Source organism: Balaenoptera borealis (assembly GCF_965194805.1).
Source record: "Balaenoptera borealis genome assembly, chromosome: 15".
Lineage (NCBI taxonomy): Eukaryota > Metazoa > Chordata > Mammalia > Artiodactyla > Balaenopteridae > Balaenoptera > Balaenoptera borealis.
The window spans coordinates 85,099,276-85,112,617 of record NC_138871.1 but is presented as its reverse complement, the minus strand read 5'-3'; the positions used below and the strand labels follow the sequence as shown (position 1 = coordinate 85,112,617).

The 13,342-nt window shown below is 44.8% G+C and overlaps 1 protein-coding gene across 4 annotated transcripts in view; it reads left to right on the top strand.

Moving 5' to 3' along the window:
* The first annotated feature begins 2,185 nt into the window (after nt 1-2,185).
* The window catches only part of GRHL1 (grainyhead like transcription factor 1), a 47,696-nt gene continuing 36,539 nt past the window's right edge, over nt 2,186-13,342 (top strand). Inside the window, exons 1-5 of one of the 4 annotated variants that reach the window (XM_082357564.1) lie at nt 2,186-2,610; nt 5,867-6,053; nt 8,903-8,973; nt 10,919-11,309; nt 12,361-12,437. In XM_082357564.1, coding sequence (XP_082213690.1) covers nt 2,591-2,610; nt 5,867-6,053; nt 8,903-8,973; nt 10,919-11,309; nt 12,361-12,437 — 746 coding nt within the window. In that variant the 5' untranslated portion in view covers nt 2,186-2,590. Of the gene's footprint in view, nt 2,611-3,193; nt 3,476-4,658; nt 4,677-5,866; nt 6,054-8,902; nt 8,974-10,918; nt 11,310-12,360; nt 12,438-13,342 lie in introns of those variants that run through there. The other 3 variants (XM_082357562.1, XM_082357561.1, XM_082357563.1) reach the window with 3 other exon arrangements.

The following is a 13,342-nucleotide window of genomic DNA, read 5'->3' as shown; positions in this document are numbered from 1 at the left end:
AAAAAGAACAGACTCCCTGGCTTCAGCGTGGTACCCAGGGCTAGAGGACAGAAACTGGAAATGACAGAAGGGCATGATGGTGAGAAGCGTCTGTGGTTGCCAGTTTAGGTCCCAAGAGGCCTAGAGAACAGGGAGCAGGAAGTTGGTGGGAGTGGATGAGGAATCAGCTGGTACTGAATGAAGGCCTTAATGGCCTCCATGTTGCTAAATGCTCATCTTCCTTAACCTCCTGGCAGCATGTGACCTGGCTGACCACCCTTCCCCCTTGCTTCCTTTTCCTCCAGTGTTGGTCCCATTCTTTCCTCTCTCTCTGCCACAGAGATTCATCCCATCTCCAGGCTCTCAATACCATCTCTGTGCTGATGATTCCCGGATGTCATTTCAAACCTGACTTCTCCCAGGACTCCAGGCTCATATCAAACCATCTGCTGATACATCTACTTGGATCTCTAATAAAAACCTTGAAATTAACATGACCAAAATGAAACCCCGACCTCCTCCAGACTTTCTCCGCCTGCAGTCTTGCCCATCTCAATGATGGCCAAGCATTCTTTTCAGTTTTCAGCTGAAAACCTCGTAGTCCTTGACTCTCTGTTTTTTCTCTCACACCCTATATCCGATTTTCAGGAAATCCTGTTGGTTTTACCTCCAGAAAAGATCCAGAATTTGACCACTTCTCACCACTCCACCCTACCACCGTAAGCCAAGCAACAAGTATCTTTGGCCTGGTCTCCCTGCTCCCACATTTGTCCCCTACCACCCAACAGCCAGGTTATTTACTTTCAAACAGGAGTGAGGTCATGTCACTGCCCTACTCCAAACCTTCCAATGCTTCCCCATCTCACTCAGTAGATGCCAAAGGCTGTACAAGGGCACCCAAGCCCCACAAAGAGTGTTCCCTGCCCCCATTACCTCCCTGAATGCATCTCCCTTATCCTTCTGTCCTCCAGCCCTTCTGGGCTCCTGCTGTTCACCGGACGCACTGGGCGTCCCCACCTTCCCCAGTGCTGAGCCTCTGCTTGGACCACCCCTCCCCCACCTCCTGAAGGCCTCACCTCCTTCAAGTCTTCAAAACCGAGGCCACCGCCTGCTCCCCAGCTGCCTGCTCTGCTTTATTTCTCTCCTGCAGAACTTGCCACTTTCTAACATATCATACAATTTATTTTGTCTACGGTCTGTTACCGCAAGAAGGATGCTGGAAGAAGGCAGGGAATTTCGTCCCCTCTTTTCACTGCAGTATCCCCAGCATCTAGAACAGTGCCTGGCATAGAATATTTGTTGAATGAAGGGCAGACCCTGGAGAAGGGAGCTTCGGCTCAGGAAGGACAACTGCGGCCAGGAGTAAGTAGGGGTGGAAATGAATGGAAGTCGGCTGGTGAGAGGAGTGAGATGGCTCTAGGGGTGCCGGGAGGGGCGGCAGTGGGGAGGAGAGTGCAGGGTGGCGGGTGAAGTCGGGATGTGGTTCCCAGAGGGCTAAGATGTAGGCAGAAATGGAAGTTCGAGACTGGTGGGGTCGTCCAGAGAGGTGGGGCCCAGGAGAGGGGAGGGGCAGGCACTTGGGACGGAAGCGGCTCCCGCGAGGGTGGGGCGACCACGCCACGGGCACCCACGCTGGCCGCACCGGGGGCGGGGGAGACAACGGGTTAGGAGACTGTGACAGTCTTCCAGTGACTGTCACATAGTGGACCATCTGAAGTGGATGAACAGGGGGTTCTAAAGCCAGACAGTGTCGGTGGGCAGGACGAGCAGGGAGACATCTGAGCTTCCTCGGGTAAAAGCCAGAGCCTCGTAAGTAAGAGCACGCGGACTGAGAGGTGAGCGGGGGCACGAGGAGGGCGGGACGCTCCACAGACCCCAGGCGGGAAGGTGCCCGAGGCAGCCGAGCGGCGGACCGCGGGCACCGGTGAAGGGCGCAGCCGCCGCGTGGGGAAGCTCCATCACTGGATGAGCGGGTGGCCTGGGTGGGCAGGCGGGCGGGGAAGGAAGAGCGCCCAGCGCCCGGGAAGGCGGCGCCAGGGCACGGCCCATCCCGCAGGTGGGCGGCCGAGGGCTGTGACCGTGGGGCAGAGCGGGGACGCAGCGCCTGGCCGCCCTGCCGTGGGCACGCGGAGGACCGCCGAGGGTCTGCAGGTGCGCGCTGGGGGCCTCGCGGCTTTGCCAGTCCGGACAGTAGGGAGGCCGCGAGCGCCGGGCGCGCCACACGGACACGGCCACGCGGAGCGGCGGACCCCCGCCCGCGCCGCTAGGCCCCGTCGGCTCCCTTCGGCCCCGCCCCGGCGCCCCGGCGCGCCGGCCAATCAGGCAGCGCCGCCAGCCTCCCGGCCCCGAGGCCCCGCCCCGTGCCGGCGCGCCGCCAGCCAATGGGAGGCCGAGCCCGGGCGCCCTGTGCTCGCTGCCCGCGCTGAGCCGGCTCAGAGCGAGAAAAGCGAACCCAACCCGTCGGGGCCGCCGCTCTGGACCCGCCGCCGCTGCTGCCGCCGCCGCCGCCGCCGCCGCCGCCGCCGCCGCCGCCTCCTCCTCCCCCCGGATCGGGTGTACTGTCCCAACCCGAAAGTCCAGTTCTGCGGCCCGGCAGCGGCGAGCGAGCGCGATGACACAGGAGTACGACAAGTGAGTGAGGGCGCCGGCGGGCGAGTCCGGCCGTGCGGCCGGGCCCCTGTTGCCCGGCCGGCCGGCCGCACCTGCCGCGAGGCCGGGCGGGCGGGCGAGGCGAGGGCCGGGGCGGTGCAAGGTCTGGCTGGCGGGCGGGCGGGTGGGGGGCGCCGGTGCGAGGCCGGGCTAGGAGGCGAGGGTGCCAGGCTGGGAGGGCGGGCGGCGCGCGTCTCGCCGTCCGCCTTGTTCTCCGCCGCGGCCTCTGCTTGTCCGCCCCCCCGGCCGCCTTTGTTCCCCCGAAGACCCCTGAGGAGACCCCTGCCTTGGGGGCCTTGACTCCGGAGAGGAGCCGCCACTCCCGGCCTCCGCGTCCTGGTCTGGGGGATCACCCCACGGGCGCGCCCCGCTGCTGCTCTCCGGTGGCCCGGGTGCGCGGCGGGGAGCTTCGGGGCGCCCCGCTCGCGGGCTGGGGCTCTGCCCGCCGGCGGCCCCGTGTCCCCGCCGGGGCGTTTTCGCTCGGGGGGGGGGGGACAGCGAAGCTCTTTGGGACGCGCTCCGCGGCTGGAAAGGGAGAGCTTCTCAGGTAATCTCTGTCGCTCAGCCGTGTCATTCGGCCAGGCTGCTAGAACTTCCGAAAGGAGAAATTGAGGGGAAAGTGGAAGTGCTCCGGTGTCCTGGCATTTTCTTTTCCCCGGCTGCGAAAATTGTTGCAGGAGTTTTTTTTCCCACTTGCCTCGCGGATGGTAATTACAGATTATTGCAACTAGCAATGCTCAGAAATATCAACAGCATGGAACTTTGAAATCAGAATGGTAAACTAGAAAGCACTGTACTTACTAACGTGCTTTTTGGCGATCGTGATTAAAGAAATATTTTCACAAATGTAAGGCGATAATGTAAGATGCTAACATTAAGAGACACTGGGTGAGAGACAGTTCTGTATTTTCTTTGCAACCTTTCTGTAAATATAAAATTGCTCCAAAAAAGAGAAGAAACAAACCCCCAAAAAACCCAAGTAAATCGCACCAGACCAGTCAGTGTATTTGAGACCAGTAAATTCGGGGCAGAGGGGTAACTCTCCCAGCTTTGTAATGATTTGCTGAGGATCACTTTGTTTAAGGGTGCTCTTCTTGTGGATGAGAGGTTTAGATATTATTATGTATGAATAACTTAAATGGAATCACTTAAACTTCAATTAATCTTGTGGTGTAGAATATGCAGATAAATTATTGCTTGAACTGTATTTCAGAAGTCTTCCAGAGATCATTGATGAAGGGTTTAAGACTCAGGGAGAGGGCAGTGATGAGGCTTTAGGGACTAACAACAGCCTGACTGTCATGAGGAAGTAGACTAAAAAAGGCAGCTGGTTTCGTGTTTATTTCTTGACTTATAGTTTAGATAAGGCATATTTCCAGAGCTCCAGTTTTGGCCTTAGGCACAGTTTGGAAATGTAAGACACCTTCAGGGTGATCACAAACAAAACCATTGGCAAAAAAATATTTATTTTCTGTTGCTTGTGCAGATTTGGGATGGGGGCGGGAGAAGAAGGGAAGCTGAAAAACTAGCATTATGGGAATTGAATGAGCCAAGTGCTGTCATAATCTTCTGGAAGTAGCTATTACACTATTAATAATAGCTTAGGACACCAAATCACCCCCAAGGTACCACTGGTTCAGTAACTGTTGTTCTGTCCTCCTGATGGCACAGGGAATGCCCCTTTATATATTACATGATTTTTTTTTTTTTAATTTGAGATTTGTGGAAAGTCTTCATTTTTAAACCAACCATGTGGTTTGAACAACCCATCGTGTTTATTCTGTGTTAAAATAGTATACCACCTCAAAACTTTTCCCACCAAATGTGAGCTCTTAGGACTTTAGGAGTAAAAACATTGGCTTTGAAATAAGACAGTTTTGACTGAGGATAAATTAACTTGTAGGATTTTTTTCCCCCCTTTTTTTCAAAGATGTTCTCCTTTTACTGAATCTGTATCTGTTTTTAAAGGGCCTGGGTGACTGCCAAACCCTAACCTTGTTGATTACTTGAGAAGATAATCAATCTTTCTACATTCACTTTTAGAGTAGGTAGGTCACCTTTAGGCAATTTACATATTTCATTTGCGTGTTGCAATGAGAACTGATCCTTTAATTTGCTTTGTTAGGATGGTGATAATTCAGAGTAGTTCTGAATATTTAAAAAGCTTTTCTTAAAAAAAAAAAACTGCTTGATTTTGCTGGAGGTAGTGTTCCACTTTTTCTCTTTATTGACTTACTAAACAGAACCAACTGAACAGTTACTGAGGCTGTTTACATGTCAAGTTTTTGGAATCAGTAATGTTTGCTTTAATCTTTTAAGTCAAATCTTCTGTAAGACTCTACTAAGTTCTCCGTTGATTTTTCTGGATTTTTCCCACCGAACTACAGTGTTAAAGTAGAACAGTTCTTGCCCAGTATGAAAAACCAGTAAAGATTTTTAAAAACTGATTTCCGCACCTATTTCCTTAAAAATCTCTTTTTGCTCAGTGGCTGCATTTATTGTTGTAGATTCTTAAGTGTTTATCTCTGCGATAAACAGTTAACTCCCATGCCAGAGAATTGTGCTTTCTTACTGATTTACAGTCCCCTTTGGCCACATTCCATGCTCAATCTGCTGGTAATCAGTAGAATATTCTAACTTTCTCATATACCCCCGAGGATTAAACCAAGTAGCCCTTTTTCTTTCCGTCTTCTCCTCCTCTCCCCTTTGTTTGTAGTTTTTAAGGCATGGCATCACTGGGAGAAAGAGGGAGATATCATGTACCAGCATGGTGATTGAACCATATATACTCTGTTTAAGAGGGTACAGTCCTGAATGTATATGTCTGAAGAGAGTGAATGTTCTGTTTTGCCTTACTTTGTCCTTGTGTTTGTTTTTGTAAAGTGTTTGCATAGCCTGACATTTTCTTGGAGTGGATTTTTGACTTTTGGTTTTGGGTTTTTTTGGTGCCGGGTAGTGTGTCCTGGGTTCCATGTGCAGGTTACCTGCAGGTTCCCTGGCTGCCTAAATACCTTATATCCTACTGGATATAAGGGCTGCATTTAAGTGGGTTGTCTTCTGATCTTGTCTTAATTTAACTTTACTAGGGTCATTGACGAAACAATGGACTATTTTATTGGAACATCAAGGAATTGGTTGTTTGCCTTTTTAAAAATTAGCTTATGATGACTTGCAGTAGAAAAAGATGTGAGACAGAGATAAATATATATTTTTTCTTTTTAAAACAATTTCTCCTAAGCAAACGGCCAGTGTTGGTTCTTCAGAATGAAGCACTTTATCCACAGCGTCGTTCCTACACTAGTGAGGATGAAGCCTGGAAATCTTTCCTGGAAAACCCTCTCACTGCAGCAACCAAAGCGATGATGAGCATCAATGGAGACGAAGACAGTGCAGCTGCGCTGGGCTTGCTCTATGACTACTACAAGGTGGGTTTGCCTGCTCTTTGAAAACCCTAGCAACAGTCCAAGGCGCACTTGATTCAACAGCATATAAAGCAGTAATTTGCTGGTAGAATGTAATGCAGGTTGCTTCTGTAGTGACTGTAAATAGTTTAATGAGTACTTTGACTTACTGTGGTTCAAAGCTGAAAATCTACAATCATGGAATCAACGGGTCATTTTTAAAACGTGTGAAGTAGCCAGCTGTTCTGGCTCTATCTGAAAGGTGAAGCTCCCATAAAAGAAGATGTTAGGGCTTCCCTGGTGGCGCAGTGGTTGAGAATCTGCCTGCCAATGCAGGGAACACGGGTTCGAGCCCTGGTCTGGGAAGATCCCACATGCCGCGGAGCAACTAGGCCCGTGAGCCACAATTACTGAGCCTGCGCGTCTGGAGCCTGTGCTCCTCAACAAGAGAGGCCGCGATAGTGAGAGGCCCGCGCACCGCGATGAAGAGTGGCCCCCGCTTGCCACAACTAGAGAAAGCCCTCGCACAGAAACAAAGACCCAACACAGCCAAAAATAAATAAATAAATAAATAGATATTTAAAAAAAAAAAAGATGTTACCTGTGCCTTAATGAGATTGATCATTTTTCCGAAGGTAGTTCTTAGTGCCATCAAGAGTGGACGTTGGTCCATTTACCTGTGCTCTAACCTTTATTCCTATGTAGTCAGAGTGGTTTCCTTTTCCCTAAATGATATTACAGAGCATTTGATTTGATTTAATTTGATTTGATTGTGGGATTCATGAAAAAAACAAAACCCGTATTTTCTAGCCTTGGACTTTCTAGTTCTAAGGTCAGGATATATTTTGTTGCCTGTTCCTAGAGATTTGGATTAGTCTTAATTAAACACAGCCTGTTCTCTGCCTGGAGTTTTACATGGTGTTCATATCTGGAGATGACACCCCTGATCTGCACCATCATCATTATCCTAATAATACGAGCTACCACTTACTGATTACCTGTATTGTGCTAGCCATGTTACCAGAATGCATGTGATTTCTGATCCCTCCAACAACCGTGGAAGATAGATGCTATTATCCCTGTTTTGCAGAGGATAAAAATAAGATTCTCAGGTCACACAACTAGTATGTGTTGCAGCCAGGGTTTCAGGTTGTGCCCAAGCCCCCCACTCAGTGTGCCTTGCTGCCCCATGGGGGACAGGCTCTGCTTGCTGGGTTCACTTTGGCGTTCTTCTCTCTGACCCATAGCCCGTATATATATAAACTGTAAGATACAGCCCAGGAATGGCTATATATTACAGCTCATTTTTACCATCTCTTTGTTTTTGAAACGTTCAAACCTATAGAAAACTTAGAATAACAAGATAATTAACTCCCAGATACTCTCACCCAAATTCACCAGTTGCCTGCCCTCTGTTACATTCTGACACTGTATTCTTCTCTGAATACAAGAAATGCAGAGGGTAAAAAGCAAAGAAGATAGTTTGATTATCAAAATGGGGGGGGCGACCTAAACAAAAGATTTAATTGTTTTCTGGTATGAGGCCATGTGTCCAGCTTGTGTTTGAGGTCCGAGGTAAGTTTTTTCCCCTTAAATATGAATGGAAACTTGCACAGTAACCAAGGATGCTAGAAGAAACCCTTGCCTGGGACGTGTGCCACAAAGGGTTCCTTTGAAGTAGAACTTAATATTATCTGTTCTTCTTATGGCTTGTTTTATTGACTCAGTGTAAAACCATAAGTTTCTAAGTATTAATTATGAAGTTTGAAGTTACATATTTTTAATTGAAACTTTTGAGAATGGGAGAAAACCAACAAGTTTAGTGCCAGAAAGACCTATGTAATAACACTAATTGCAGTGGTTGTATGTGTGTGTATTTTAAATAAAGGGTCATCCTAAAAGTATTTTACATCTTAGGAGGAGATAAATCCTCATGTCTGTCCAATAAGGGTGGCAATCTTAGTAGTACTGTATGTCAGCCTTCTTGGAATAGCTGTGGGGTTATTTATTTTCCTTGTTAAATAAACTGACTTATTTGTTTCAATTCTTTGGGTGTAACCATCAGTCATTTTTATATAATAACTTTGGTAAAGCTTTAAAAGCATGTTGTTAATATGTGAAACAATAATTTATTTTGTCTTTAAGGGTAGAATAAGAATGTAGGAATAGAATTTCTACGTTCACGTTGAAAACCAGTTTCAAACGTCTTAGCGGTTTTGGAGTACATGTTGGGAATAAGTCTCAGCTGGGTTGATGTCTGCAGTGCACCGAATAATGTTTGCCTGCTGTCACCTCCTATGCAAAGAGGAGCAGAATCAAAAAAAGGAATAGACCCAACAGAGTTTGATTTGTCCTTTGGGTAACAGACAGTGTGAATCCCAACGTATCTAAAGAAATTTATCATTTGGAGCCAACATTTGGATCTTGGAGTGAACTGTTAATATGGCTGATCCTTTTGATTTTGCATTTGATCTGAAAGGAAGCGTAGCAGAGAAGAGCAGGGAGAATGTTGAAAGAGCCCAGTTGTGCTTTCAGTAGCTTCTTCTCTATTACATTATGTAGATAAATGGGTAGAACCAGACCAGAGGTATTTCTTTTAACAGATAAAACCCAAACTCAATGACAAAGTAAATTTTGGATATTCTGAATTTATTTGGCAACTAAATGAAAGTTGGTTTTTACATATCAACCCGGTGACCAGATTGTAAACTCCTTGAGGGCAGACACTGTCTTATTCATCGTGTGTCCTCAGAGCCTGGGGTTTGGTAGGCAGTCAGTAGACATGTGAATGGTTGAGCTTACTGAAAAGTAAGGGCTGTATCTCTACTTCATGAGTAAGAACTAAATTGTTGTCATGTGTGTTAATATCTAAGGTTCCGCGAGAGAGAAGGTCATCAACAGCAAAGCCAGATGTTGAGCACCCAGAGCCAGATCATAGCAAAAGGTAATGTTTAATATAGAGCATAAAACAGTACACTTGAAAATGCCAGGTTTCTGTGAAAATAAAGCAAAAGTTTGTTTAAATGAACAGGCGCTAGTGGAAGAGGTGGGTAAGTTGGACTCTTAACATCTGAATTCAGATTTCATTACTGATTTGTCTCTTACTAATTACGATTCTATTGCTGAGAAGTCACCCATTTCTTTAGGTGTGGTTGCCTTTTCTAGAAAACAAAAACAATGACTTTCTCCTCACCCAAAGGGATGTTTTTAGTAATCACGTGAGTGCACTGTTTGCTTATTTGTCTTTTAGGTTCTCTTAAGAAGGATGTGGCTTAAGGCGATGGTGGGGGTCCATAAAAAAAAAATTAGTGTCAATGATCTTGAATAACTGCCTAACTTAGTAAAATTTAATAAAGTATGTTCAGCTGTATTCCAAACTCCTGTTGAGGTTATTTTTGAAATCTTTTAGGTTAAAACTTTCAGAAATTCAAACTAAGGCTTGACTTTATAGCCATGAAAAAAAAAAGTTAAATGTACCTTTTAAATTGCCCTGTGTTCTATTAGTAATAAAACAATAAAACATTTTTGAAGAAAGAATGGTCACTCAGAATCCCACTGTGCTCACAGTTTAGTTGTTTGCCGTTTGGGCGTGCAGACGCATTTTATGGGGCTGTGATTATATTCACAGATAGGATTTTCTTCTACTCAGTATGTTTCGTAAATATTTTCCATATTGCTGTTTTAATCTTCATAATTTGGAAAAGGGCCTATGGCTTTTATTTTTTAATTTTTGTTATAGGCACTTTCAAACATAACAAAAGTAGAGAAATAGTATAAGCCAGTAGGTACTCAGCTTCAACTGTTATCAACTTACTTCCTCCTTTTTGATCTACTCTTCCCTCTTCTCCAACTTTCTAATTAATTAATTTTTAAATTTTATTTATTTTTGCTAGAGTATTTTAAGGCAGACCTTAGCTATCCTTAACATTAAGGCTGTATCTGATTTTTGCTCTTACAAAGCCTTAATGAACAGCTTTCTAAATAGCTTTTTCCTTTTTCTCTAAAGAAATTTCTTTAAGACAGTCTTGGGAGTGAACTTATGGTTTAAGGTTTGAATATTTTATTGATCTTGAAATGTGCAAAATTGCCAAATAGCTTTTTTCCCTTAAAGGTATCAGCCTATATGGTTTGAGGGGGCTTTGAAAATGTATCAGTTTTACTCTAAACTAAAAATCATCTTATATTGCCCAGGATATTTATTAAGCCAAAAGTAATTTGTGCAAATATATCTCCTGGTACAATGTAATCATAGGGTGTTTTTTTTTTTTTTTTTTTTTGGTGAACAGGAAAGCAAGTGAGTATAAGTACTGGGAGAAGTGGTGCTAGAGGACCAGGACCTCACACTTCCCGAGCCCTGTGTGCCAGGCATCATTATACGCATTTCAGTGTATTCTCATTTCATCCTCATCACCACCTTGTGAGGATAGGTACCATTATTATCCCCATTTTATAGATGAGCATGTAGTTACTGAGAGATGTTGAATCTTCATTGTCTGACTGTAGAGTCTGTACTTGAACCACCAGCCTATACTGCTCCAGTTAATCACGTTTGTAGCTTCAGGCTTCTAGTAAAATATGATAATTTTATTAGGATTATTGGAAATAAAATATAGTAGAGGAAAGCTCTGAGTTCTCAGCATTTCAAATGAAATTTTATTCAATACTTTTGGATTTTACTTGACCTATAACTATAAAGCATTTTTTTTCCTTTCTCTGGTAATGGGCTGTTGTGCCATTTCCTATTTATTTGCTTTCTACCAAGTATATTATTATTATTGCACAGGACCCAATAGCCCAGTGCCATTAGGAAAATAAAAATTGTCAAGGAACTGTATCAGCATTGAGTTTGAAAACACAATTTTCTTTTCTTTTCTTTTCTTTTCTTAAAGAAATAGCATATCAAACGTGACTGAGCAGCCCCTCATTTCTGCTGGAGAAAACAGAGTGCAAGTGCTGAAAAATGTGCCATTTAACATTGTCCTTCCCCATGGCAACCAGCTGGGCATCGACAAGAGGGGCCATCTGACAGCTCCTGACACCACGGTCACTGTCTCCATAGCAGCCATGCCTACCCACTCCATCAAGACGGAGACCCAGCACCACGGCTTTGCTGTGGGGATCCCCCCAGCAGTGTATCATCCGGAGCCCACAGAGCGTGTGGTGGTTTTCGACCGGAACCTGAATGCTGACCAGTTCAGCTCTGGTGCTCAACCCCCAAATGCTCAAAGGCGTACTCCAGACTCTACCTTCTCAGAGACCTTCAAGGAAGGCGTTCAGGAGGTACAGGAAATGAAAGCATCTTCCTAAGACGCTGTGTGTTTGTATAAGTATTGGGTTCCACCTCTTCCTTGTTATGTAAGCTTGAAACTCAGCCTGAAGTCAGTGGATTGGGAACAGAAGAGTTGTTTTTCTTTTTTTCTTAAAGAGAAAAGGTCCATGGGTATAATTTGTAAACTAAACCTATAAAACCAGAAATTATTATCAAGGGCACATGTCTAATCTTACAAGCAGCTGAGTTAACAATTATGATTTCAGCAAAGTGATTTGCTGGAGAATGAGAAGGAGAGCCGCGTACGTAATCTTCCGTGGACAGCAGACATAGACGCACAGTCTGTTTTCGGCTTTTGTCCTAGACCAAAACAAGCTCCCCGCAACTGCTCTTAATATAAAATGATTTATCATATATTTGCTTAGTGTTTCTTGCTTGGTACATTGTCGGGGAGGCGGGTAGAGCTTGATGACAAGTGCATTGTGTAACATTTGCCAATTAGTTCCAAGTACTTCTGAGGGCTCCGTGGTGATGAACACGTCACTCGGGTAAAAGTTAGGGGCTGAGGACGTTTGGAACTGTATTTAATGACTTATGGGGGAAAGGAGCATCCGTCTCCACTTACGGAGTGAGTAGAATAGTAACCTTTCCTGGGAAAGTGCACCCACCCATCCATCCAGCCACGGTGCCGACTTGATACTGTATCTTAACTTGGTGCAGCGATAGAGCTGACTCCTAAAAGTCATGAGATTTTGGTTGCAGATTCCAGAGTTTGGACAGAATTGGGATGTGTGGGAAAGATGGGAAAAGAGAAGAGGTAAGGGCTTTGTGGGAGCACTTATGTAAATTGTCTTAATTTAATCAAGGGGTGTATAAATGGATATTTTTTCTTTTTAATTTTCTTTTAAAATTTTTTGTAGAGTTAAAATTTTTCTTTCAGACAAATTTTGAAAGAGTGGTGGGTTGCTGTAAGCCACATACTCTGATGCTGTACCAGACGTCGGTCTTTAGTGAGCCTGATAACCAGTTACATCGTTGTGGCTTATCACGTTGATATTTCAGGTTTTCTTCCCCTCGGATCTCAGTCTGCGGATGCCTGGCATGAATTCAGAGGACTATGTTTTTGACAGTGTTTCTGGGTAATAGTTGTCTTTTAATTTGATTTTTAACTTTCAGCTTGTACGACTTACTTCCTTTTTGTTAATTTGATCTTGGAAAATCAGAGGTGGCTTTCGCAGCTTTCAACTTTACTTTCTTGCAGTTAGTGTGGTGACATCTTTGCTGGAGGACATTTGCTTTAGTGCATTCAATTTTGCACTCTGAACTGTGTTTCATGTTTCCCTAATTCTTGGTGTTGGTGCTTTTTCTTTCCTTCCGTTTCTTTATATGATGGCAGTAGCAGTGGTAGTAGAATGGAATCTCAGAGAAGAGATGAAGGGATTAAATTAGATCTGAGGTCCGTTCTGTTTCCAAAAATGTATAATTCTGTGAGAATTTAGGAATAACAGCAGGTGGATAAAGGCTTTTATATTTTTATTAGTCTCACTAGTGATAAAATAAATGAAGTCAACTGTTTACTGGGCTGACAACCTCTTTTATACGTCACAAAATTGCATCTCACTCTGGAAATACCAATATTTTCCAAGTTATATATAAACATCTTTAGTTTTTTTAGGAGTCTAGGATTTCATTTTGTAATTTCATTTAATGCATTTTTATGTGTGCTGTATTTTAAAATAAAAGTTTTATTTAAAAGTCTAGGATTTTATGGGAATTGAGACTGCCTTATAGACCTGCCTCAAGGTACAGGAGTCACAAACTCAAATGCCTTCAGGATCTAGGATAGGGGTCAGCAAACTTTTTCTGTAAAGGATCAGATAGTAAATATTTTAGGCTGTGTGGGCCATACAGCCTCTGTCGCAACTGACCAGCTTTGCCCAGCTCTGTCGCTGAAGCACAAAAGCAGCCGTAATGTGTAAACAAAGGGCGTGGCTACATTCCAATAAAACTTTATTTATAAAAATAGGAGTAATTTGCCAACCCC